At 43.8% G+C, this 27,445-nt stretch overlaps 2 protein-coding genes across 2 annotated transcripts in view; both read left to right on the top strand.

Moving 5' to 3' along the window:
• The window catches only part of LOC141270661 (gastrula zinc finger protein XlCGF66.1-like), a 268,510-nt gene that overhangs the window by 150,546 nt on the left and 90,519 nt on the right, over nt 1-27,445 (top strand). The gene's annotated exons all lie outside the window — the stretch shown is intronic.
• Nucleotides 356-18,470, top strand: LOC141270641 (uncharacterized). Its single transcript, XM_073680726.1, has 7 exons — nt 356-416; nt 10,702-10,851; nt 10,981-11,160; nt 11,243-11,366; nt 11,450-11,547; nt 11,741-11,831; nt 16,974-18,470. The coding sequence occupies exons 2-7, from the start codon at nt 10,774-10,776 to the stop codon at nt 18,260-18,262; spliced, it is 1,860 nt and encodes a 619-aa protein (XP_073536827.1). The 5' UTR covers nt 356-416; nt 10,702-10,773; the 3' UTR covers nt 18,263-18,470.

The raw sequence follows: 27,445 nt of genomic DNA, 5'->3' as shown, positions 1-27,445 counted from the left end.
GCTCCGCTCCGTACACCTCGTACACACGCGGCTCTGCTCCGTACACCTCGTACACACGCGGCTCTGCTCCGTACACCTCGTACACACGCGGCTCTGCTCCGTACACCTCGTACACACGCGGCTCTGCTCCGTACACCTCGTACACACGCGGCTCTGCTCCGTACACCTCGTACACACGCGGCTCCGCTCCATACACCTCGTACACACGCGGCTCTGCTACATCCACACTGTAAACCCCTCCTGACCCCACACATAACCTTCACCTCATCCAGCACCATGACAACCAGCACAGCAGAGTCCTGCATCCACTGAGGCCCCTGATCATGTGACCCCTGACTCCTCCCCTCCTGTGACCTCATCACAGGTCCTGTGCGCACAGAACAGCCATATATGTGGTGGCGGCTCTGCAGGTGGAGGTATGTGGAGATCCCCCATTAATGGGCGCGGGGGGCATTAACCCCCTCAGTGCTGAGACTGTTTTGATTCTTTTCTGTTGTTGCTTTCTAAGAATTACATATTATTTGTTCCTTCTTCTCTGATAGATACATACCACCCACCTATGGAAAACATGTTCCCACAGTACCGCCATCCCCCCACACACAGTATAATGTTCCCACAGTACTGCCATCCCCCCACACACAGTATAATGTTCCCACAGTACTGCCATCCCCCCACACACAGTATAATGTTCCCACAGTACTGCCATCCCCCCACACACAGTATAATGTTCCCCCAGTACAGCTATCCCCCCACACACAGTATAATGTTCCCACAGTACCTCCATTCCCCACACACAGTATAATGTTCCCACAGTACTGCCATCCCCCCACACACAGTATAATGTTCCCACAGTACCGCCATCCCCCCACACAGAGTATAATGTTCCCACAGTACTGCCATCCCCCCACACACAGTATAATGTTCCCACAGTACCGCCATCCCCCCACACACAGTATAATGTTCCCACAGTACTGCCATCCCCCCACACAGAGTATAATGTTCCCACAGTACTGCCATCCCCCCACACACAGTATAATGTTCCCACAGTACTGCCATCCCCCCACACACAGTATAATGTTCCCACAGTACCGCCATCCCCCCACACAGTATAATGTTCCCCCAGTACCGCCATCCCCCCACACACAGTATAATGTTCCCACAGTACCGCCATCCCCCCACACACAGTATAATGTTCCCCCAGTACAGCTATCCCCCCACACACAGTATAATGTTCCCACAGTACCTCCATTCCCCACACACAGTATAATGTTCCCACAGTACTGCCATCCCCCCACACACAGTATAATGTTCCCACAGTACCGCCATCCCCCCACACACAGTATAACGTTCCCACACTACAGCCATCTCCCCCCACACAGTATAATGTTCCCACAGTGCCGCCATCCCCCCACACACAGTATGATACTACCTGGTGCCCCTCACAGTCTGGTACCACCCACCCCACTGGCTAATAAATAGCCTTTTAGCCCCATTCTTAATGTCTGTACAGTTGAACCTGGGACATATGAGATAATCAACACACGATAGTTATAGGATAATAGAGTATAATAAAGTCGTTGTGGACGTGATTTCACCAACATTGTGTAGGGAGATTGTTTTCCCTATAGTGATGTATATTTCTTATTGATAAAACTGTGATATTTGTGTTTTTATTCACTTAAAACCTATTTGTAAGCTTTTCTCCACAGCTCTCATTCAGGACTGCGGAGTTGGTATAAAATGGACCAACTCAGACTCCTAAAATATATAATAAATTGGGTACAGTAGTTCAATGCAGTTTGTGGAGAATATTTTTTCAGAAGAATTTGGGAAAGTTATGAAATGTCCTATAAATGTCTGTCCTATTCCTGATCTAAGGGTCTAGACTTTTAACTGAGATGAATCTGTGCTACAGTAAATTTATCACTTAAACATGAGCCATGTATGAATGTGTCGGAGTCATGGAAATTGAGGAGTTTGAGGTTTGGCTTACTGACTCGACAGCCCTGCTCTCATTAGAGCGATCATACAACATACAAGCCTCTGATTGCTCGGGTAATGCACTGTACTGCTGTAGTGCGGTGTATTATCCCTGCCTGTCAGTGTAATACTAATGGCCCCATACACATCAGATAACTGTCGTCCAAACGATCATGCGGCTGAAGGCTATCTCTCCTGACTCCCCCATACACATGAACACTCTGGTTGCCCGAACCTTCCTGTGGTCTGTATGAGAGAGCTGCTGGCAGATTCCTGTGGCAGAGGATTATCTCCAGAGAGAACAAAAGGATCGGCCTCTGTAATAAAGCATAACTGATTCTTCACTCACCTATCATCTGTCAGGAGGCCTCCATATACATTAGGGAGCAGCCGATTCTGCTCAAATCAGCAGTTTTACCTGATTTTAGTCTAATGTGTATGGGGCCTAAGAGGTATCTTATTACACTCTGCCTCTGGCAGGGCCTTATAGACTTTCATATGTTTCAGGCCCAGAGGCTATTTTTAAGTCTCCTGGTATCTCGGTAACCCCGCAGCACTCCACGATCAAGCAGTGACGAGAGCATTGGGCCAGACGAGGGAATGACGTAACTCTGACAACCTTCTTAAATGCTATGGTTGTTTTTGTCTGAAGCAAATAATTAAACCTCAGAAATTATTGTTGCAGCCACTGTGACAAACATGAACGTTGTGGTGCCAAAACGAGTTAATGTATTTTAATCTAAATGTTTAACCCTTTCACGACGGGGCCAATTTCTGTTTTTGCATTTTTGTTTATTCCTCTCGTTCTTCCCAGAGCAATAACTCTATTTTTCTGTCCACATAGACATATGAGGGCTTATTTTTTTGAGGTTGTGCTTTTGAATGACACCATTAATATTACCACATAATATACTGGAAAATGGAAAAAAAATTCCAAGTGCGGTGAAATTGTGAAAAAACAAACTTGTTTGTACGGTGTACATTTTGTGGTAGAAATGACCATTCAATATGATTCTCCTCATCAATATGATTACAGCGATACCTAACATGTCCAGATTTTTTATTATTTTAGAAGTGAAAAAAAAATCAAAAGTTTGAAAAAAAAATTAGGGGGGTTTTGTCGTGATTTTACTAGACTCGTAACCTTTTATTTCTCTAGTCACCCTCCATGACAGCACCATAGGAGAATACTTCCCATACCTTAATAGGGGCAGGAAACACATGAAGAGGTTAAATAGCCCCCCCCCCCCCACTTCCTGTGTCCAGTGTTTTTTTCCTGTCTCTACAGGGCATGAGGAGGTCCTCTTGCGGTGCTCTGTGGCCGGTGACAGACACTGCTCTTCACCCACCCACGGGCTGCTGAGGACGATCGTTGTGGCCTTCCCCTCCGTGATGCTGCTAAATGTCTCCCATGGATTCAGGACAATCTGCCCTTCCTGCACCTTCGGGCAAAGCAGGGCGGCATGGGCCGGGGGCCTCCCGCAGCTCCTCGGCGTCTTCCTTCCCTCTCCTCCACGCGCTGGACCAGGGGCGGTGACTGGAAGTGACTTCGGACTCGAGGCCCAAAGTTAGGACCTCACTTCCGGTTGCGTTCCACAGATGAACGCACCACCGGAGCGCGCTGTAAAAGAAGATTCTCATTGCGCTGGCGAGCTCTGCACATTGCCGAGACCCAGTTTCCGGTGGCGCTTAGGGAGTCAGCGCACCGATAATCAACAACACCTGAGGACGCCGTCTAGGAGGCAGTCCTGCGACCAGGAGGGGTAACAGCATCCTATCAGAATGCAGCGCTGGGATCTCGCTTCCTATATAGGAGCCAGATGGAAGACATCACAAGGTAGGACCTTGCCATAATGGAGGGTGATCGTACTTTGTGCTCTGCTACTGCCGAAACCTGCGCTTTCCCAGACGCAGTAAGTACCTGGCTTTGGGGGTCTCTTTATCTTTGGAGCAAGGTTTCCTATTGAATCCATATTTATTAGCCTTCTGTCCATTTATTTTAGGGAGACAAGGAACCTGCTATAAAAATGAAAGACAAAGGATCCCATAAATGTGCCATTTGTCTTAAGAAATTGTCTTCTTCATATAAAAAAACACCTATGCCAAAAATGCACGGATAAAGTTGTCAGACAAGAACAGCCCTCCCTGATAGAAGAGTTGAAGAGATTAGTCCGGCAAGAGGTCCAATCTTCTATGGCTGCTTTGTCCCAATCTCTTGCTACAACTTCTTCAGGAGCAAAAAAAGAGGAAGTTGCAGTTGGAGGAAAAGTTTGACTTGGACTCCCAGGAGGATCGGGAATCCTTACCCAATGAGTGGGGAGAAGAAGGCAGATCAGTCTTGGAGGCTGACCAGTCCCAAGGCAGTAAAAAATATCTGTTCTCATCAGAAAACATGGAAGAGCTTTTTGCAGTGGTAAGAACCACCATGGATGTTGAACAGTGGACTGAGCAGTCTCCTCAACTTCAAGATGAACTTTTCAGTGGTCTTAGATCACAAAGGAATTAAGTTTTTCCGGTCCATGAAAACATACATAAACTAATACTCGACAAGTGGGAGCTTCCGGAAAAACGCCTATCAACACCGGCGGAGTTGAAGGATAGATTCCCTCTGGAGGAGAAAATATCCAAATGTTGGACGGAGGTGCCCAAAGTGTATATCAAGGTAGCTAAAAAGAATACCCTTCTTTTCGAGGACTCTTCCCAGTTACGAGATCCCATGGAACGCAAAACGGAGCATCTGCTGAAAAAATCGTGGGAAACTTCAACGGCATTATTAAATGCAAATGTGGTGTCTACCTGCGTAGCAAGATCAATGTTCAAGTGGCTTCAACAGCTGAAGGAACATATCTCTTTTACAAAGTGCTACTGGATTCGTAGCCGATTCTTCCATGGAATTGGTGAGAATGGCAGCCAGATCTTCCGTACTGTCAAACTCAGCAAAGGCGTGCACTATGGCTGAAGTTGTGGAGTGGAGATATTGCTTCCAAGATCAAGCTCTGCTCTATCCCCTTCAAAGGGGAATATAAATTCGGACCTGCTCTGGACGAGTTGTTAGAAAAGGCAACAGACAAGAAAAAATCATTGCCCGAACCAAAGACACCCAAAAGCGGTCCTTTCGTCCCCCACAAGATCAAGCCCCTTCATATAGGGGAAGAGGGAAAACTGGACACTGTAGTTACCCTAAAGGAGGCATCTTTCTCTCCCAGGGGCAACGCCAAGGAAAACAATGACGTCCGGTCAGTAGGAGGTTGAATTTCCAGATTTTTCTCCCAGTGGCAGAATATTACAGAAAATCAATGGGTGCTGCAATCTGTCCGGAATGAGGTGAAGATAGAGTTCTCCTCCAGACCTCCACATATATACTGAGGGTTACTACTCTACCATCTCAAGAGTTAAGAGACGTCTTATCAAATCTCCACAACCTTCTCACTGTAGGGGTAGTGTCCGCAGTTCCAAAAACATAGCGGGGAACGGGACCCTATTCCCTGGTGTTCCTTATTAAAAAAAAAAAAAAAAAAAAACAGGGGAACACACCGGATCATAATAAATCTGAAACCCCACAATATGCACATAAAATACGAAAAATTCAAAATTAAGTCAATAAAGACGACCATTCCATTGATAGGCAAGAACTTCATGATGGCATCCATAGACCTTCAGGATGCCTACTATGATATTCCTATCCATCCAACACATCGAAGGTATCTAAGGTTTGCGGTAACTCAGGGAAATCGAGTTCTGCATTATTAATTCAACGCCCTACCTTTCGGCATCTCTTCTGCACCTCTGATTTTTACCAAAATAATGGCAGAGGTAATAGCATCCATCAGACACAAAAACATTTGTATTGTGCCTTACCTCAACGACATGTTACTGATAGGCCAATCAGAGTTAATCCTCAAAAAATAAATACAGGAAGTCCTAGATCTTCTTACATCCTTGGGGTGGCTAATAAATTAAAAAAAAATCCAATCTGACCACTTCCCCAGAAAGGATCTTCTTGGGAATACTATTGGACTCACAGCAACAAATGTTCCTATTGCCAAAAGACAAACAGGAGATCATAAGGTACAAAGTAAAAACCCTGCGAGATCAGAGGAAAATATGTTTACAATTTGCCATGTCGGTGTTGGTTTCAATCACGTCTTGTATCGCGGCAGTAGCCTGGGTTCAGGCCCACATAAGGACTCAGCAAACCCACATTCTAAAGTGCTGGGACGGGGCTCCGGGATCCCTAAACAAAACTATTGTAATGCACACGCCCGGACTGACTGGCGTGTGCGTGTTTAGTGGTTCCACTGTGCCATGAACCGGAGAGTGCCTGGAGGGGCGTAACTAAGTATCTGCCCGATACGACCAAGGTCGCACGACGGCATACGACGCCAGTGCACCAGGGAGGAACCGAGCAGAGGGACCAGGGTCTACTCCAGGTCAGACTACGGACACGGCTGTTTACCCACACCGGGGAATACAGGAACAGGCTGACTAGAGCGCAGGCTGGGTAGGGTCCAGTACAGACTGGGAGACAAATTCAGAGCCGCAGATGCGGTAAACAGAGTAAAGCGAAACCGCAGACGCGGTAGACAAGGCTGAGCAGAGCAGAACCGCAGACGCGGTAGACAAGGCTGAGCAGAGCAGAACCGCAGACGCGGTGGACAGGGCTGAGCAAAGCGAAACCGCAGATGCGGTGGACAGGGCTGAGCAAAGCGAAACCGCAGACGCGGTGGACAGGGCTGAGCAAAGCGAAACCGCAGATGCGGTGGACAGGGCTGAGCAAAGCGAAACCGCAGACGCGGTGGACAGGGCTGAGCAAAGCGAAACCGCAGACGCGGTGGGCAGGGCTGAGCAAAGCGAAACCGCAGACGCGGTGGGCAGGGCTGAGCAAAGCGAAACCGCAGACGCGGTGGACAGGGCTGAGCAAAGCGAAACCGCAGACGCGGTGGGCAGGGCTGAGCAAAGCGAAACCGCAGACGCGGTGGGCAGGGCTGAGCAAAGCGAAACCGCAGACGCGGTGGGCAGGGCTGAGCAAAGCGAAACCGCAGACGCGGTGGGCAGGGCTGAGCAAAGCGAAACCGCAGACGCGGTGGGCAGGGCTGAGCAAAGCGAAACCGCAGACGCGGTGGACAGGGCTGAGCAAAGCGAAACCGCAGACGCGGTGGACAGGGCTGAGCAAAGCGAAACCGCAGACGCGGTGGACAGGGCTGAGCAAAGCGAAACCGCAGACGCGGTGGACAGGGCTGAGCAAAGCGAAACCGCAGACGCGGTGGACAGGGCAGAGCGGGCAAGAACCGCCGGAGAGGTAAGCAAGGCAGAGCAGAGGGGACAGGGCTCTGTTCACACGGAACAGACTGGAAGGGAAAGGCAGAACCAGGTACACACAGGATACTTGCAATGAAGTAGCGAGTGGACTCTAAACTCACAAACGGGAGTACAGAGACAACGAGTAGGAGATAGGTACGGGATCAGATTCTGCAGGAAAAGGGAAGGTACGGACATAGAGAAAAACAGGTAACAGGCTAGGAGAGTATACAGACAAGAACAGACACAGCAGCAAGATACAGGAGTGAGTCTAGGTATGCGGCCCCTAGAAGGCGGAACGAAAAGGCTAGGAGCGTGTTCAGACAGGAACAGGCAAGATACAGGAATGGGTCTAGGTATGTGGCCCCTAGAAGGCGGAAAGAACAGGCTAGGAGCGTGTTCACACTGGCCTGGAAATACAGCCTCCAGGATAGGCAGAAGATAACAGGCTAGAAGATAGTTCAGACAGGACACAGTTCAGACACGGGAACTGATACCGCAAGGCAGGAAACATAGACAGGACCTGGCACATCAGTGACCGAAGCCAACTGACAGAACACAATGCTCAGGCAGGGTTTCTTGGGAGGAGCTGGGTTAAATACCAGGTGAAAGACAGCAATAGGCTGAGGACGCATCAGGAGTGTGTCTGCAGCAGGTACAAGAAACAGGAAGTGATCGGGCGCCGCCCTTAAGCAGCAGAAACAGAGGCAAGCAGACAGCATGGAGGGAAGCCAGGCTAGCAGGATGGACGGGAGATCAAGTGCGCTCTCTTGCACAGTGGGAGATGGACCACTATGCAAGGACGCCGCCAGGTATGTTACAACTATTCACTTGCCAGGGCAAGTAAAAGCCTCTGTCTCCTGGAGACTCACCCCAAAAAATCTGCGCAGAGGGGTAGCCTGGGATTAGACTCCCCTATCATCAGTCACAACAGATGCCAGCAAAATAGGGTACCCACATAAAGGTATACTCGGACAATGTAACCACGGTGGCTCATCTACAACACCAAGGGAGCACGAGGTACAAGTGTATAAAAACAGTCTAAGCATGATCTTTGCATGGGCGGAACGACATGTTCTTTCCCTGTCAGCATTCCATCTGAAGAGATCTTGCAATGTCCAAGCAGACTTTCTCAGCAGGATGACGTTACATCCAGGGGAATGGAGCTTGCACAACAAAACGATCCTCTTGCTAACAAAAAGATGGTCTACCAGAGGTAGAGCTATTCGCCACTTGTCAGAACACGAAAGTGAAAAACTTTTTTTCTTTAAACTGGCTTGGCAGTGGATGCATTTTCATGCCGGTGGGACTTCAAAATGGCTTATGCCTTTCCCCCGATTCCTCTCTTACCAAAAACCTTGCAGAAAGTCAGAAGAGATAAAACGAAAACAATACTAGTAGCTCCACACTGGCCCAGAAGGAGCTAGTTCGGGACCCTAAACATTCTGAAAGTAGATGGTCCTCTAACTCTTCTACCGACCAACAACCTTCTACATTAAGGACCAATTTTTCACCCAGATCCTCAGTCTTTACAACTGGCGGCCTGGCTTCTGAATCCAACATCCTAAAATCAAAAGACCTTTCGGATAAAGTGATAAAATCACTTCAAAGGAGCAGGAAACCAGTGACCAACTCCATCTATAGCAAAATTTGGAAAGTCTTCACTTCGTGGTGTGGCTCTATCCCGCCAGATCCTTGGCATCCAAATATAGCACAAATTCTCGATTTCTTACAAAGTGGACTAGAGAAAGGCCTGAAAACCAGTACCTTGAAGGCCCAGGTAGTGGCACTTAGTTGATACTTCGATGAAAACCTAGCAGACCACCACTGGGTGAAAACGTTTATGGTCGCAGCTTCTCGCCTTCAGCACAGGGTCCTTAACTTGGTCCCAGCCTGGGATCTCAATATAGTTCTCAAAGGTCTCACGTTGCCTCCCTTTGAGCCAGACATTGATAACCTATCCTGGAAAACGGCCTTCCAGGCCATTGTCTCCCCCTAGTAATGGTTCTTTGGCATTCCTCCTATGGTGCTGTCGTGGAGGGTGACTAGAGAAATTAGAATTAGCCTTACCGTTAATTTGGTTTCTAGGAACCCTCCATGACAGCACGGGTAATCTCATCCTACTTTTTTGTTTGTTCTTTCTTGTAAATAAAAAGTTGAGGCAGTCCTACCCGTGTGGTCCTTTGTAAAAACACTAGAGACAGGAAGTGTGTGGGGGGGGGGTATTTAACCTCTTCATGTGTTTCCTGTCCCTATTAGGGCATGGGGAGTATCCTCCTATGATACTGTCGTGGAGGGTTCCTAGAAACCGAATTAAAGGTAAGACTAATTCTATTTTTTTCAGCCGTTGCAGCTGCGTGATGGCTTATTTTTGGCAGGGCAAGACAACATTTTTATTAATACCATTTTGGAATAGATGTGACTTTTTGATCACATGTTCCATCCTTTTATGTGGAATTGTGGCAACCCAAAAAACGTAGTTTTTGGCATTATTGAATTTTGTTCATTTACGGGTTGTTATTATATTTTGATAGATCTGACTTTTCTGAATGCGGCAATACCACATGTGTATTATTATTTTTTTTTTATACATATATTTTTATGTTCAATGGGGGAAAAGGGAGGCAATTTAAACATTTATTTTCATATTTTTTTAATATTTTTTTTTTACTTTTCTGTATATAACAATATGAGCTAATGTGCCGAGGTAAAAATAAACACTGCAAACAGACCTGAAGTTGTGAATCCAAAGGAGTCCCATTCAAATCTGTCAGTGTCATTCCCCTGTGCAGGGAGACGACCTTGAAGTCTGTATCAGTAGGTAGCCATGGAGTTCAGTGCGCTCTACTGAGTAAGTGGATCAGACTGAAGTCCGCGGTCCTTTCAGTACACAGCATTTCAGACGGTCACTCTGGATGAAGCCTCCCATGATACAAAAACTGCCACCAGATGCTATGGTGACGTCACCAGCTACGGACTCCTATGCAGGCAAAAAAGGGGGCATACCTTGTTAATTAGAAACAGCTTTGGGCTGATAGAGGAGTGCACAGTCAGAAATGGAGGCAGTCATAACCCTCAATAGTAAACTACAAAAAACTGACCAGCACCTCCGCACAGAAGAAAGCAAATGTGAACAGATGCAAGGTGCCATAACTGAATAATATACACACGAGAATACAGCAGCCTCTGTGAGCGCTGGTCACATAATATCTCTACAGCCAATCAGCATATGAAGCAGTGACCAAAGTAGCCAGTGAATGGGGACAAGCTGACTGTCACCAATTCATCTAATGTTCCTGTGTATATGACCTAACAATACAACATCTACACGTTCTATCTCCTCATATGTTCCCTTATCTCCAGTAATTGTGTTATTACACGGGATTCTTTGATATTACATCGGCTCATCTTCTTCCCATTCAGATCCCTACAATATCAGATCCTCTCAGTGGAGATCTTCTATACAAGAGCATTTTCCCGATTGACCCATCAAGGATGGATAGGGACAGGGACAAGATGGTGGAGAGGATATTACACCTCAACCTAGAGATCCTCTTCTGGCTTACTGGAGAGGTGAGAGATTCTGATGACGTCACATTACATCATTCTTATCTATGGGAACAACAGGTGGACAGAACTGGAGAGGTGAGGACTCTGAAAATGTCTGTAGTGAGATTCATTAATGTGTCTCTCCATAACCAGGATTACACAGTAGTGAAGAAGTCCTGTAGTGAGCGCTGTCAGGCCCCTGTGTCTGAGGGACGGGGAAGACCCCTGAGCCAAATCACGGGGCCTCCACCTCACCCCCTGATACATGAGGACATCAATGACCAGAAGATCCTAGAACTCACCTACAGGATGATTGTGCTGCTGACTAGAGAGGTGACACTGCTGGGAATGATGGGACATTATACAGTAACGCTATGAAGGCATCGGGGGGTGACTATATAATTGTATGTGTCAGGTTCCTATAAGGTGTCAGGATGTCACCGTCTATTTCACTATGGAGGAGTGGGAGTATTTAGAAGGACACAAAGATCTGTACAAGGACGTCATGATTGAGGATCCCCAGCCCCCCACATCACCAGGTAATAGACAGGACTATATACACATTGCCTATAATTAACTGTATGTAAAGAATGAATTCAGTTCCTGTATGTGTTTCCTCCAGTTCTATCCAGTAAGAGGACAACACCAGAGAGATGTCCATGTCCTCTTCTTCCACAGGACTGTAAACAAGAATATCCAGATGTTCCTCATGTTCAACAGGTAGATGAAGAGAAGGTGTCATAAGATCTCCCCTATGATGTGTAGACGGCTGTGAAGGTCTTGTGTTCAGTCTTATCCACCAGTATTATATGTTTTATAGTTGTGTAATGAGAACGGTGGAGATGGCAGGATTAGAGCTGATCATAGATGTGACTTCTCCATCTGTCTTTGACTTTTACAATATTTGTTTCAGGATAAAGATCTGACCCATATTAGTACTACAGAGACATATGTGAGTGGTGATGAGTGGTGTAAAGTGGAGATTCCTACATACGACTACCCAGGTGAGTAGTAACTACTAAATATAGAGAAGTCACAGATTCTTCTCAGTCACTGGATGTCACTATCTTATCTTCGGTGTACTCCGGCCATATTACAATCAAGCAGTCATCGCTCTCCTGCTAAACCCTAACTGTCCCCATTACTTTGGGGATTGGAAGTCCTTCTGTTGGAGTGAGACCTGTTCGGGCCAGAGCTTACAGCATGGAGAATGCACCTACTACCTGGAATTAGAAGATGCTGACCCTTACCTTCCCAGATCTCTAAACTGCAAAGCCAAATGACAGCGTAGGTAGAATGTGCTGACAGCATAGAATAATCATGTGAAGAAAAATATATAATATATTCCGTATGGTGGGCTTTGCTTTTATGACGAGACACCAGTCCAAGTCCTTTTTATTTATATGTTAAAATATAAACAGTAGACACACAAACATAAGAAATATAATGCAATTATCTTTTTTTTCTTCTTTCTTTTTCTATTTAAACACTTCCCCGACACCCCCCAATCAGAGGAGAGAAAAGAAGAGAAAACCCATCAATCAATAATTCTTGCCCATGTTTCCTAAACTCTTTGCTTCTACTTTTCCCAGCAATTAATTTATTGGGACGTGTAACTTGGTGCAAGCTGTTGTTAGAAAAATATATTTTTAGAAGTTATCCAGTCCTTAAAAATCATTCCCCTTGCAGATAACAACGGTGAAGTAATTAGATCCTTAGTAGGACAATCCATCTAGACTCCTATAAAAAAATGAAATGACAAAACAATATTCAGCCTTTTAGCAACAAATGTGATAACTGGTTCTCAAACGTTCCTAATTTCCTGTCAGTCTCAATACATATGAGATAGATCTGCCGCCTCCGAGTTACATATGAGATATTTAGGATATTTTTTAAAAATCAGATGTTTTTTATTAAAAGCTTTTGAATATAAACATTACAATACACAAAAGTACCCTCACAAGTTCCCGATCCCTCCCACCCCAACAAAATACAACAATATATAGTAAAGTATAACATAACCAGTAAAGTGGATTCACGGTTCAGTAAAGGATAGGAAGGATGGAATGGCCAGTAATTTACCATTTGTCAGAATGTATAAGAAATTTCGTCATTTGCTATTATAGTAGAAATAACATTGATACACATGTACAGTGCCATGAAAAAGTATTCATACCCCGTGAACTTTTATGTGATATACTAACACAAAGTAGCAAGTATTTGTGAAGTATAAAGGAAATGATACATGGTTTTCTAACTATTTTAAAAATAGAAATCTGAAAATTATGATGTGCGTTTATATTCAGCCCCCCCTTAATCAATACTTTGTAGGACCACCTTTCCCTGCAATTACTGCTCCAAGTCTTTTGGGGTCGGTCTCTACCAGCTTTGCACACTTAGAGGCTGAAATGTTTGCCAATTATTCATTGCCAATTCACTCTAGCTCAGTGAAATTGGTTGAAGGCGTCTGTGAGCCGCAATTTTCAATTCTTGCTACAGGTTCTCAATGGGATCTAGGTCTGGACTGTGACTGGGTCATTCACACACATTGCATCCATTGCAGCTTTGCCTGTATGTTTAGAGTCGTTGTCCTGCTGGAAGGTGAACCTATGTTCAAGTCTTTTGCACCTTTAACAGGTTTTCCCTCCAGGATTGTCCTGAATTTAGCTCCATTCAGCCTCCCTGTCCCCGCTGAATAAAAGCATCCCCACATCATGATGATGGTGGGGATGGTGTTTTCAGGGTGATGTGCAGTGCTAGTGTTCCTTCACACAGTGTTTTGCATTTAACCAAAAAAGTTCAACTTTGGTCTCATTTGACCTAAGCACCTTCTCTCACATGCTTGCTGTGTCCCCTACATGGCTTTTTGCAAACTGGACTTATGGCTTGCTGTCAAGAATAGCTTTCTTCTTGCCCCCCTACCATAAAGGCCAGATTTGTGGAGTATACGACTAATAATTGTCCTGTGGACATATTCTCCCACCTGAGCTGTGGGTCTCTGCAGCTCCTCCAGAGTGACCATGGGCCTCTTGGCTGCTTCTCTAATTAGTGCACTCCTCGCTGGGATGTGTGTTTAGGTGGATTGCCATGTCTTGGTATGTAGTTGTGCCGTACTCCTTTCTTTTTTGGATGATGAATTGAACAGTGCTCTGTCAGATGTCCAGAGCTTGGGCTATTTTTTTTTTATAACCTAATCCTGCTTTACTCTTCTCCACAACTTTATCACTGACCTGTCTGGTGTGTTCCTTGGTTTTCATGATGCTGTTTGATCCCTAATTTTCTCAAACTTCTGAGGCCTTACAGAACATCTGCAGTTATTCTGAGAATAAATTACTCCCAGGTGGATTTAATTTACTAATTATATGACTTCTAGAGGTCACTCAGAATTTTATTTTGGGGTATTAGACTACAGGGGGCTGAATACAAATGCACGTCAGAATTTTCAGATTTATATTTTTATTTAATTAGAAAACTACAAATCATTTCCTTTACACGTCAGAATTGCTTGCTACTTCATATTGTATGTCACATAAAATCCCAATAAGATGCATTTAAGTTTGTGGGTGTAACGTGAAAAAATGTTGAAAACTCCAAGGGATATGAATACTTTTTCAAGGCACTGTATACCTTCAGGAATTCTATATTACAGGATTTAGAAGCTTAAAATAGACCTAGAGGGTATCTTTGCAGTTCTCGCAATGCACAACCAAATCTATCAATCCAAAAGGCCCATTGTTTTTCAAACTTGGTGATAGCATTTCTCTTTAGATAGATACCTCTGTCCAAGTTCAGCAGCCAGTTAATCTTGTTTATGAAGTCTGGGATTTGGGGGGTCTGGTCGATTATCCAATGTTGAGCTATTATTTTTCTAGCCATGGATAACATTCAAGAAAAAGCAGTTTTATCATACTCGTCAATAGCTAAATCTTTAACATATTCCATATGCATACCAAAGGAGTGGCGTCTAATTGTACTAAGTAAATTCTATGTATAATTTCTACTGCGCCCTTCCAAAAGGATTCCAAGTTAGACCAAAGCATATGCAGCAAATCTGCTGAGTGTCTTACATCTAGCATGTAGTGAATGTGGTCTAAGCCCAATATCAAGAAGGAAGTTATATAAACTTAACGTATCACATATAGCTGGGAGAGGCTGGGAGGTTCACTTAAAGGGGTTTTCCCACAAACAAAGCTAATTTTAATCAACATTTTAATCAATAGATCTTGGAATAATAATAATTTCCACCATTGGATGTGTTTAAACAAAAATGTTCCTGTGCTGAGATAATCTTATAAATGTGCCCCTGCTGTGTACTGTGTAATGGCTGTGTCTGACCGTGCAAGAACATGGTCTGATCATACCACAGCTCCGGGGCAGGTGAGCAAGCAAAAGAAAGGATACAGGCAGGACAGCATGGGGTCACAGCTGATTCTTTCTGTAAGGTAAAACATTACTTAAAACAGGCAGGCAAATGTTTTACCTCACAAAAAGAATCAGCTGTGATCCCATGATGTAATGTCAGTATACTCTTTAGCTTCCTCCCCTGCCCAGGAGATGTGGTATGATCAGACCATGTTCCTGCACGGTCAGACACAGCCATTACACTGTACACAGCAGGGGCACATTTATAAGATTATCTTAGCATAGGGACATTGTTTTAAAACACATTCAATTGTGGAAGTTATTCTTATACCAAAATCTATTAATTAAAATGTAGTTTGTGTATGGGAAAACCCCTTTAAGGATAGTTGGGAAATCCCATCTAGTATGTCTTGCCAATGCTCATCATCAATGGTGCCTATTATGCGTTCCCATTTAGCCTTAGAGCGTATAGGGTGTTTCACTAGAACAAAATCCAGAAGACCATTCACAATACTGATATAAGACCCCTAGAGCAGTGAAGTGGCTATTCTGTGAATAATCATATTTTTATAAAGGCCTAACCAAGACACATCCCTTTCTTCCTTTTATGCATGTCTCAGTTGAAAATATTTATAACATTGAGAATGAGGTAACCCAAACTGTTTGTCATTGGGAAAGTTCCTTAATTAGGTCATCTGTTAACCCCTTTATGACGTCAGGCGTAATAGTACGCCTCACGTCATAACCCACTATTTGGTGCGGGCTCCGGCGCTGAGCCCGCACTTTTCCAGGCACATGTCAGCTGATATATACAGCTGACATGTTCCCGCAACAGCCGCGGGTGGAATCGCGATCCCCCCCCCATGGCTATTAACAAGTTAAATACTGCTGTCAATCTCTGACAGCGGCATCAGATGCGCGTAATTGGCCCCGCCCATCTGCGACCCCATCACGTTATCGCAGATCACCGATGGGTTGGCATGACAACCTGGGGTCTGCAGGAGACCCCTGTGGTTGTCACTGTCAGATTGCTATGAGCGCCACCTAATGGTTGGCGCACATAGCAAGTGAGCAAATCTGCTACAAACAGGCAATCTTTTCATCGCCTGTGTGTAGTGCAGGAGATCTGACAAGTGCTGCTTCTAGTCTCCCATGGAGAATATTGAAGCATGCAAAAAGTAAAAAAATAAATATATAAAAGTTTAAATCGATTCATCCCCCTTTCGATCCCTTCAAAATAAAACAATTAAAAAAAAAAAACACACATACACATATTCGGTATCGCAGAGTTCAGAAGCACCCGATCTATCAATATAAAAAAATAATTAATCATATCGGTAAACGGCATAACGAGAAAAAAGTTCTAAACGCCAGAATTACACCGGAGCACTCACTGAACCGGGAGTGATGGCCTGGGGCATACTAATACGCCCCAGGCTTTAAAGGGGTTAAGTGAAGGAATAAAAAATCTGAATATTGGAAAAAAAAATGTTTTCCCTTTTGTGTTGACATTTTCTGAGACCCCTTTATTGGTTAAGTTTTTTTGGTATCATTTTGGCCTACATAATGTTTTTCTGGTGTGTTATTCCAGTATTTGGGAGGCAGAACGAACAAACAGGGTCGACCATCATGCTCTACTCATTCGTGCACTGAGGTCTAATGTTTGATTGTCAGCTGGTTTTGTACAAATAACTTGCAATTTCTATGTATAATATAGAAATGTTATACACGTATATTTTTTAAAGGATATTTTATTTAAAAATAATAATCTTTATTCTTCGCAGATGACTGTACCAGATCACAGGGACAAGTGACATCTGTAATTTTTACATCAGATGACTTTGCTATCACACAAGATATAACTGAAGTGAATGCCATTACTCCAGATGTACCATCATCCCTTCACAGCAAAGATCTGTCATCTGATCCTCTTAAACAGGTTCGACGTTCTGATTCATCACAGACTATTAAGAAAAATAAAAGTCCCCAAAGAGGCATTAAAAACCAAACTGCTCTTAAATCAAAGAAGCTATTATCAATTGCAGAAAATAGAAATATTTTTTCCCTCAAAATGTCTGTTGTAAAAAATCACACAAAGGAGAAAAGATTTTCCTGTGCAGAGTGTGGGAAATATTTTAACAAGAAATCTAATTTTGTTAAGCACCAGAGAACTCACACAGGGGAGAAGCCATATTCATGTTCAGAATGTGGGAAATGTTTTACAGATAAATCAAATGTTGTTAGACACCAGAGAACTCACACAGGGAAGAAAACGTTTTCATGTGCAGAATGTGGGAAATGTTTTCATCAGGAATCAGGTTTAGTTATTCATCAGAGAACCCACATAGAGGAGAAACCTATTTTATGTTCAGAATGTGGGGAATATTTTATAGATAAATCAACTTTTGTTAAACACCAGAGAACTCACACAGGGAAGAAACCTTTTTCATGTGCAGAATGTGGGAAATGTTTTAATCTGAAATCTGGTTTAGTTATCCATCAGAGAATTCACACGGGGGAGAAACCTTTTTCATGTGCAGAATGTGGGAAATGTTTTACAGATAAATCAACTTTTGTTAAACACCAGAGAACTCACACAGGGGAGAAACCTTTTTCATGTGCAGAATGTGGGAAATGTTTTACAAGGAAATCACGTCTTGTTACACACCAGAGAGCTCATACTGGGGAGAAGCCTTTTTTATGTGCAGAATGTGGGAAATGTTTTAATCAGAAATCTAGTTTAGTTGTCCATCAGAGAACTCACACAGGGGAGAAACCTTTTTCATGTGCAGAATGTGGGAAATATTTTGCAGATAAATCAGGTCTTGTTAGACACCAGATGATTCACACAGGGAAGAAGCCATATTCATGTTTACAATGTGGGAAAGGTTTTATAGAGAAATCGCCTCTTGTTAAACACGAGAGAACTCACACAGGGAAGAAGCCATATTCATGTTTAGAATGTGGGAAATGTTTTGCAGAGAAATCGAATCTTGTTAAACATCAGAGAACGCACACTGGGAGAAACTATATATTTTTACAAACTGTAGAAGAAAACAGACTGTCAAAGTAACGACAAATAAATAAATGAGAAAGGAAAAGCAAGTTAGTACTTACATTAGAATTAAAGTATATGCATAACAAAAGGGTAGAACCTCCACTAAATAACCCTCACTAACAGGAAAGTATATGCATAACAAAAGGGTAGAACCTCCACTAAATAACCCTCACTAACAGGAAAGTATATGCATAACAAAAGGGTAGAACCTCCACTAAATAACCCTCACTAACAGGACCTAAAACTTAGCTTTTATTAAATATATATATAAAAATAAAGGAGGGTGTAGAAATAAACCAATTAAAATTGCTTTGCCCCCAGTTTGCTAATTTGACACTTTATATTGAGCAAAATTTGCTGCTATTCCTAAATCAATGGCATCCCGTTGTGTCCCTTCCCCGATGACGCCGTGTAAACGGTGAAACATGTAGGGGGGACTTATTTTAATAGTTTGACCTGTTTTGCTTATAAACTATGACACCCGGTATGCCATTGATTTAGGAATATCAGCAAATTTTGCTCAATATAAAGTGTGGGTCAAATTAACAAACTGGGAACAAAGCAATGTTAATTGGTTTATTTCTACACCCGCCGTTATATATATTTAATTAAAGCTAAGTTGTATGTCCTGTTAGTGAGGGTTATTTAGTGGGGATTCTCCCCTTTTGTTATGTATTGTGGAATCCCTCCCAGGACTGTATGTACCCCACTGTTTTTTCTAAAGTATATGCATTATATCGCATTAGTGACCTGCCATTACAGTTTCTTTAAATCCACAATCTCCATGTCGGAGCAAATGTCTTTAGTTTATGTATATTACAATAATAAACCTGTTCATGTTGCAAGTTATCTGATGGGATCCATTTTTTTTAAAAGCACTTTCCGTGTGAAGTATAGTAGTTTTTCACCATAATTATGAACCGATTCTCTTTTCTATACCCCAAAACACATATTATTGGGTTTAAGAGGATTGGATTTTAAAGGCTTCCTCAATTGTCTCAATAACTTGACCCCCAAAATTCACACTTTATAGCATAACAGAGGTCTAAGGGGTAGCGTTTCTCCTTATGGAGAGTGACACACCAGCTCTGGCATGTCAAGGTAAGGAGGCTTATTTGCCATGCAATGCTCCTCTGGGAAATTTATAATGCATATTGCCTCTTCGGAGAAAAAGAGGACTTGTACTCTATAGCGCCACCTATTGGAAGTAACGCTACTCCTTAGACCTCAGTCCAGAGCCTCTCACCTAGCGTAATCAGTTCTCACACTTTGCACTGACGAGGGCCAACAGCCCGAAACACCGTGTCTGCAAATTGAGATTCTGATTTGGCTTTTATCCTAAGTCATATTGCACGACTCGTTAAAGGGTTGATTGTGACTTGTAGGATCGCTACTGTTATGATCTGCAATATGTACTAAGGAAAGATAGGGGAAAGCTGTCCCTACAGTAAGACTAAGCTGAATCCCTACGATGTAGCTGGCTGCCTGTTCCTAGTGAACAGACCCGCCTTAGGCCTCGGCTAGTCTGAACGAAGACCTATAGAATTAAGGGAGGGGTCCCTAAAAGAACTAAGGACTGGGACAAAAATGGGACATCTCCTAAACAGAAGTTGTTGCAGAACACAAAAAGACAAACTGACAAAAATGTACTAGAGGTCCCAGAGGACCAAGCGAACTTGACAGAGAAAGGCACCGAAGCACCAGCCTAGAGAAACAGTCAAACACTGAAGTCCAGCACAGCCACAAGGGCGGAGCTGGAATATAAAGGCAGATGGTCACGTGACCGCAAAACACAAGATGGAAAAAACAAACAGGAGGGTTCTAACAGCTACTTCCAATAGGTGGCGCTATAGAGTACAAGTCCCCTTTTTCTCCAAAGAGGCAGTTTGAATATAGCATAACAATAACTTGATGGGTTAATCTGACACTTGGGACAATCAGGGTCACTTTTGTTATTCTTCTTTTACAATACATCTGGTGTATCCAAAATCCAATCCAATCCAAAATAATGCGGTAAGATTATCTCGAGAGAGTGAAAAAGAGAGTAATGCTCATCGACACCACAAGCTCCAGATAACAGCTACTCAGTAAGACAGAGAGGGAAACACCCATCCTCAGATCTTAAAGAGAAAAGATAAAGTATTTTTAATACAAAATTTAATCCACTGCTTTAACAGTTTTTTAGTTATTCATTTTTTCTTCAGTCACTGGGGGCTGCCATTTGCATTTTGTTCTGTTAGTGTCTGAGCATGAATACCTCAAATACAACAGCCCATGTACTTAGGAGTCTGTGGTCGCTCTCTGACCACATCTCCTGTATTGTGGCTGCCTCGAGCGGTGAGCCGGGCATGACCCCTGGGTTGTTCAGGTCACAGCTCTGGGAGGAGCTCCCAGCTGTGCTGCCAGGGTAGAGGCTAGCATAGAGCTGCTCCTATAAGGGGATGAGGTCAGAGGAAGGAGTTCGGGTCTCCTCCATCCCGTGCAGACTCCAAAACAGGAAACCGTGTGTGCTGTGGCTGACAGTCATCAGATGAGGCTTGTGAGTGCAGGAGAAGCTGAAAAGGCTGAGGGCCTGCAAAATGGACCTGTGTGGGGATGGGGATGAGGACATAGGACTAGGTTTGAGTGGTCTAATGACGTATTTTGGGGGCAAAGAAACATGCATGATGTTAGATTTGGGGCTGCATGTTGGAGGGTTACACAGGGAAATGGGTGCTGCTACTTGTATGGGACTGCTTATTGGGGGGTGATGAGGGTCTGTGCGGAGAAGGTGATGAGGGTCTGTGCGGAGAAGGGGGTGATGATGAGGGGTTGTGCCGGGAAAGGGATGATGATGATGAGTAGCTGTGTGGAGAAGTGGGTGATGATGAGGAGCTGTGCAGAGAAGGGGTGATGATGATGAGGGGCTGTGCGGGGAAGGGGTGATGATGATGAGGACTGCCCGGGGAAGGGAATGATGATGATGATGATGATGAGAGGGTGATGAGGGGCTGTGGAGAAAAGGGTGAGGATGAGTTATGCTACATCGAGCAGCACCAACTAACAGAATAGGTGCTGCCCGCCGGCCTCGGTGACACTGTCTTCTTGTCAGTATCACTTTGCAGTCACCCACATAATGGCTCCGCATTGTGAGCCTAAACTTTATTTTCTCTTATCCTTTTGTAAACACCCAGAGGGGAGGAGATGTGTGATGTCACACACATGTGAGCAGATACCGCCCACATTTACTTCATTCATAATGTGAACTAGCACTACACTGGGTTTTCAGGGCAAATTTCATCAGTTGCTCCGCCTAGTGTTTAATAGTAAAAAATATCAAACCTTTTAAAATTATTTTTCATATAATCCTGGATCCCAGCTTCAAAGGGCTAGCAAATGGTTTGTAAGTGGGCAGAATATTTCCTATTGACTGTATAGAGCATATGTGTCAAACTCCGGCTCGTGGGCCAAATCTCGCCCGCAGGGTGGTTATATTTGGCCCGCGACACTACAACCACCACCCCTATGTGGGGCCATTTTTCTGTATGGAGGACTCTGTGGGGCCTATTATTCTGTATGGAGGGCCCATTATACTGTATACTGGTTGGCCCCTTGACTTTGTCCAAGTTTTTCATTTTGGCCCTGTGCGTGTTTAAGTTTGACATCCCTGGTATAAAGAGAAGGGAGGGAAAGACACAGGATATTTGAAGTGCCACAATTTAGCCCATCGTCCATTCACAAACAGCAACTTTTAAATGGGTCAATCTGGGTCATCCTGGAAATATAAGCCTATGGTCAGAACACGGGAAACTCAAATACAGCCTTTGTACGGCACAAAGTAAAACATAAAGCAAAAACTCCATACAATAGTGCTGGTTAGCCCGCCTGGCTTAGAGTCTAGCTTAGTCCTTTAGCAAAGACTCTCCATCCAGGAGATCTGCATACCTCCATACACACAGACATGTGTGAGACAAACAGGTCTCATTTTACAAAGTGAAACACACCCAGGTGTAGAGACGTGGTGAGCAACCGTTCAGCTGCTCATAATCAACCTGTCATGGCCGATTAACCCCTTTTAGTCCTATATGTACTAAATTCTTATTCCTGGTTTATCTTCCATCCACTATGTGTTTAACAGCCACCTTAGGCCAGTTTCACACGACCGGATATTTTTGGTACTGGAAAATGAGTACCAGAGATATCCATGTCTACCTGTGGGGCACACATGTGGCAACTGTGTGCCGCACCGGGATCACACGTAACGGTGCCTACGAATCAATGGTACAGTTAGCACTATTCCCAAGCGACAGGTGCTGAAGGAATCACTTATCATTGTCCCCTGCTTGTGCTGCGATCAGCACTAGCATGGGACAATGTTGAGAGTAGTATTCAGGGCTGTGGAGTCGGTAGGCCAAACCTCCGACTCCTCAATTTCCATGTCACCGACTCCACAACTCCGACTCCCTCATACATGGCTCATATGAAAACATTATCCATGAGCTCACAAAACTTTCAGATGATGCAGTTTTTTAAAAAGCTGATCTGCTTTTGCAGCTGAAAAACGTATCCGCAAAAAACGCAGCAAAAACGCTGTGTGTGAATGTAGCCTTAGATCAGGAATAGAACAGCCATTTAAAGGACATTTCATAACTTTCCCAAATTCTTATGAAAAAATATTCCCCACAAACTGCATTGAACTATTGTACCCAATTTATTATATATTTTAGGAGTTGGAGTCGGTCCATTTTATACCGACTCTGACTCCACAGCCCTGGTAGTATTCACCTCCCGATGTCTCCAAAACCTGTAAAAATAAGAATAAAATAAAAAAAATCATCATACTCACCTGGCTTGAGGCGACCGCACACGCCGATGAAGAGAGTAGAGAATGACTCGCTGCAGCGAGCAGGCCCCTGACCTGCACTGAGCTTATGAGCGATTTCCTGTCACTCACTGAGATCAGCGCAGGGACCGAGTCATTTTCCTCTGCGTGTGCGGTCGCCTCAAGCCAAGTATGATGATTTTTTTATTTCATTCTTATTTTTACAGGTTTTGAAGACGTCGGGAAATTAATACTACTCTCAACATTGTCCCCTGCTGCTGCTGATCGCAGCGCAAGCAGGTGACAATGATGATTGATTCCTTCAGCCACTGGCACTTAGGAACAGCGCTAACTGTACCGCTGATTCCCAGACTCCGGTACGTGTCATTCTGATGACACACGGATATGATCCGTGTGTCATCAGTGTGGGACGTTTTGTGGCCCGTGCAACGAGTAAAAACAGACATCACTGTCCATGGAAACAAAATGACATGTGTGCAGACCCATTCATTTGAATGGGTCTACGTGTGTAAACTGTCACCACACGTACTGGAGACACTGACGTGTGAAAGAGGCCATACGGCGTGTTCACACGAAACAGCATTGGCCGATTGGGTTTCTATCTGCCCGGTTTAGCAATTTCATGCTTCAATAAAAGGTCAGCACTTTATTTGGTATTGAGTGCTGCTATTTTTTCTTAAATGGATTATCTCTACAGCGGCCTTGTACAGGAAATTTTAGGACTACAGCAGCATCACATATTTTATACAGAAGAATAGAGTTATCTCCATAGTTCTCTGTACAATTACATATAAATCCGACAAGGTCTTCATATTTAGGCAGTTTCTATTTTACTCAAACGCTCTTTGTATGAACAAGATCAGAGTCTCATTATACTGAGTAGACAAGCTCCAGCGACAAAGACCCTTGTCTCGTACTAACACGCTGGGGGCCCGAAGTATCCAACCACGGAGCCCAGATTCTCCCATTTTTGGCTCCAGCGTTTCTTTAAGAATTAATCACTTTCTCATACAGTCCTGTAGTAATGACTTTGTTAATCACGTTTTGTAGGAGGGTTCGTCTGAATCCATCTAAATGTTATCAATTTATGTGTAAGAAACCCTAAATGTCCTACCGCACTTTTACCACGTGTGTCCAGTGTCAGTTCTACATACCCTAATAAAAGAAACCTTGGTGTCTCCAACCAAACCTGCTGATTATGATTATACAATTGTAATAACTTAACTCAAAAAAAGAGTTTATAATCCGGCAGTATGTGTATAGCTTTCACGAAGTACTTCGGACCTTTGACCCCTGGACGTACACCAACCATGTGGAGAAATAGATAAGTCATAGTTGTGACAGTCTGCAAAATTCTCTAGGATATAGATCTGACCGCTTCAAGTATACTTGTCCATTGATCATCAGTGACTGGTTCTCATGTCATTTTCCCATTTACTCATACTCATACACTATTCACAAAATGTTAGGAATATTTGGCTTTTGGGAGAAATTTCAGGATGACCCTAAAATGCACTCTAACCTTTTCAGGGGAACTTATGTGAACTTCTCCAAACTTTTGAATGCACATGTCCAACTGTTCAATGTTTCAGTACTTTTTGCACAACTTGCTGTTCTCTCACAAAGAGCTTAACTCCTTTAAACCCGGGGCGTATTAGTACAGTAAGGGCTCCGGCACTGAACCGGGCACATATCACCTGATTTATACAGCTGACATGTGCCCGCAACAGCCGCGGGTGGAATCGCGATCCACCCGCAGCTGTTAACCAGTTAAACGCCGCTGTCAATTTCTGACAGCGGCATTTAACATCGCCGCGCCGGATGCGTGGCATTAGCCCTGCCCATCGGTGACCCCGTCACATGATCGCGGGTCACCAATGCGTGGGCATGACAACCCAGGGTCTGCAGCAAACCCCTGTGGTTGTCATGTAAAGATTTCTATGAGCGCCACCTAGTGATCGGCGCTCATAGCACATGAGCATTTCTGCTACACATAGGCGATCTGCTCATCACCTCTATGTAGCAGAGGCGATCAGACAAGTGCTGCTTCTAGTCTCCTATGGAGACAATAGAAGCATGCAAAAAGTGTAAAAAAAAAATGTTTTTAAAAATATTGAAAAAATAAAATAATATAAAAGTTTAAATCACCCCCCTTTTGCCCCTTTCAAAATAAAAAAAAAAAAACACATACACATATTTGGTATCGCCGCTTTCAGAATCGTCCCATCTATCAATATAAAAAAAAGAATTAATCCTATCGGTAAACAGCACAATGAGAAAAAAATTCTAAACGCCAGAATTACGTTTTTTTGGTCACCGCAACAGTGCAATAAATTGCAATAACGGGCGATCAAAACATCGGATCTACCCCAAAATGGTATCCATAAAAACGTCAGCTTGACGCACAAAAAATAAGCCCTCACCCGGACCCAGATCCCAAAAAATGAAGACGCTATGTGTCTTGGAAAATGGCGCTTTTTTTTTTTTTTTTTTTTTTTAGCAAACTTTTGATTTTTTTTTCACCACTTAAATGAAAAAAGAACCTATACATGTTTGGTGTCTACGAACTCGTAATGACCTGGAGAATAATAATGGCTGGTCACTTTTAGTATTCAGTGAACGTGGTAAAAAAAAGAAACAAATGTGGTATTGCACTTTTTTCTCATTTTTTTTCTCATTTTCCCGAACACTGTATGGTAAAACCAGCGATGTCGTTCAAAGATACAACTTGTCCCGCAAAAAATAAGCCCTCACACGGCCATATTGACCAAAGAATAAAAAACACTATGGCTCTGGGAACAAGGGGAGCAAAAAACGAAAAATCCCAAGGTCCTTAAGGGGTTAAAGAGGTTGTTCACTACTTTTTCATTGATGACCTAGCCTTAGGATAGGTCGTCAATGTCTGATCGGATGGGGTCTGACACCCCCACCAATCAACTGTTCTTGGTGTTAGCAGCCGGAACTGCTCAAATGTGGAACTGCTCAGTCTTCTGGTAGTGGCCGCGGCAGGGTACAATAGAATAATCAATAGGAGACGGATGTGCAGTACCCTGCCGCGGCCACTACCAGAAGACTGAGCAGCTTTGCAGTCGAGCAGTTCCTGAGGATATGTCATCAATGAAAAAGTAGTGGAGCACCTCTTTAATGACAAAATTCACAACAGGTGTTTGATCGATGAATCGGCAAATACATTTCGGGATTTAATTAGAATTTGCATTTACACAGTCTTCCACATCATGCTGTTCACATTTTGATATCATGATACCAAGACGACACCTAACAATTGATCAACAATACTTTGTCATTGCGACGCTTCCAGCAGGATGTTAGATGGAAGCGGCCACTGAGTTACAGTGTCAACAGCAGGTTGCAACAGAGCTACAGCGAGACTGGAAGAGTCACAGAAAGGCAGAGAAGTGGACGTTCTTTGGGCACATTCCACACTGATGACCACTTCAATGTGAACTATGCCCTTCGGAACTGAATGATGAATGCCTCACAACTACAGGCATATTTAAGGGAGGAGAGAGGCACTTAAGTGTCATGTCAAACCATTCAAAACCGTTTACATCAGCGTGATCTGTGTGCTAGAAGACCGGAAACAGTACCTGACTACACACAAGGCATAGGTGTAATTTATCGTCTTGCATGGGACAGGGAGCATCTACGAGGCACGAGGGACCAGTCAATTCACGCTGAGCAGAAATGATGGCCTATAACAATGTTGGAGACGTCAAGGAGAGCGTTATGCATCAGCCACTGTTGTCACCAGATAAGCCTTTGGTGGTGCTGTTACAGTGTGGCAGGTGGATCTAGTCAATACAGAACTGCCCTACACTTTATTTCATGTATTAACCCAACAGTAGTCAGTCTGGACCTTTTTTCATTTAAAGAAGCACTCCCATGAATGTTTTTATCCTCTTAGTATATTGCAATCATCATGTTATATGGCACTGTGTACTTACAGTTGCTCATTTTGCCTTTTTGTGCAGCTAATTCTTCTTTTTTCTGTACTCTATGTAGAAACAGGAAGTCTCTTGTCCTTGCATGACTCATTCCCCTCTTCAACTCCTGACCCAACTGTTCCACTTCTCTCCACTGCCATAGACTTTTGCAGTGACTCATAACTTGACCCCCTGTTTCTACATAGAGCTTAGAAGGATTCAGCTAGTCAGTTTTTAATCATGTGATGTCATAGACCTTATGGAAGAGAGAAGAATTATCTGGGTAGAAGGACAAAATGAGCAATTGCAACTACACAGTGCTGTATAATATCATGATTGCAATGCATTAAGAGGATAAACCTTTTGATGGGAGTGCTTCTTTAACCCCTTAATAACATCTGACGTACTAATACGCGTCTGTGCCCTGGGACT

The sequence above is a fragment of the Phyllobates terribilis genome, unplaced genomic scaffold (assembly GCF_046119375.1).
Source record: "Phyllobates terribilis strain yellow unplaced genomic scaffold, ASM4611937v1 Scaffold_5__5_contigs__length_657084704, whole genome shotgun sequence".
NCBI classification, from domain to species: Eukaryota; Metazoa; Chordata; class Amphibia; order Anura; family Dendrobatidae; genus Phyllobates; species Phyllobates terribilis.
The sequence above is the reverse complement of the archived record's forward strand: the minus strand, read 5'-3'. Positions and strand labels throughout refer to the sequence as shown.

What these genes read in the sequence shown, in the direction of transcription:
- LOC141270641 (XM_073680726.1), top strand. Translation starts at nt 10,774, where the DNA reads ATGGATAGGGACAGGGACAAGATGGTGGAGAGGATATTACACCTCAAC. An exon ending in TTGTGCTGCTGACTAGAGAG is followed by an intron (nt 11,161 to 11,242) that starts GTGACACTGCTG and finishes TGTATGTGTCAG; the next exon opens with GTTCCTATAAGGTGTCAGGA. An exon ending in CCAGCCCCCCACATCACCAG is followed by an intron (nt 11,367 to 11,449) that starts GTAATAGACAGG and finishes TGTTTCCTCCAG; the next exon opens with TTCTATCCAGTAAGAGGACA.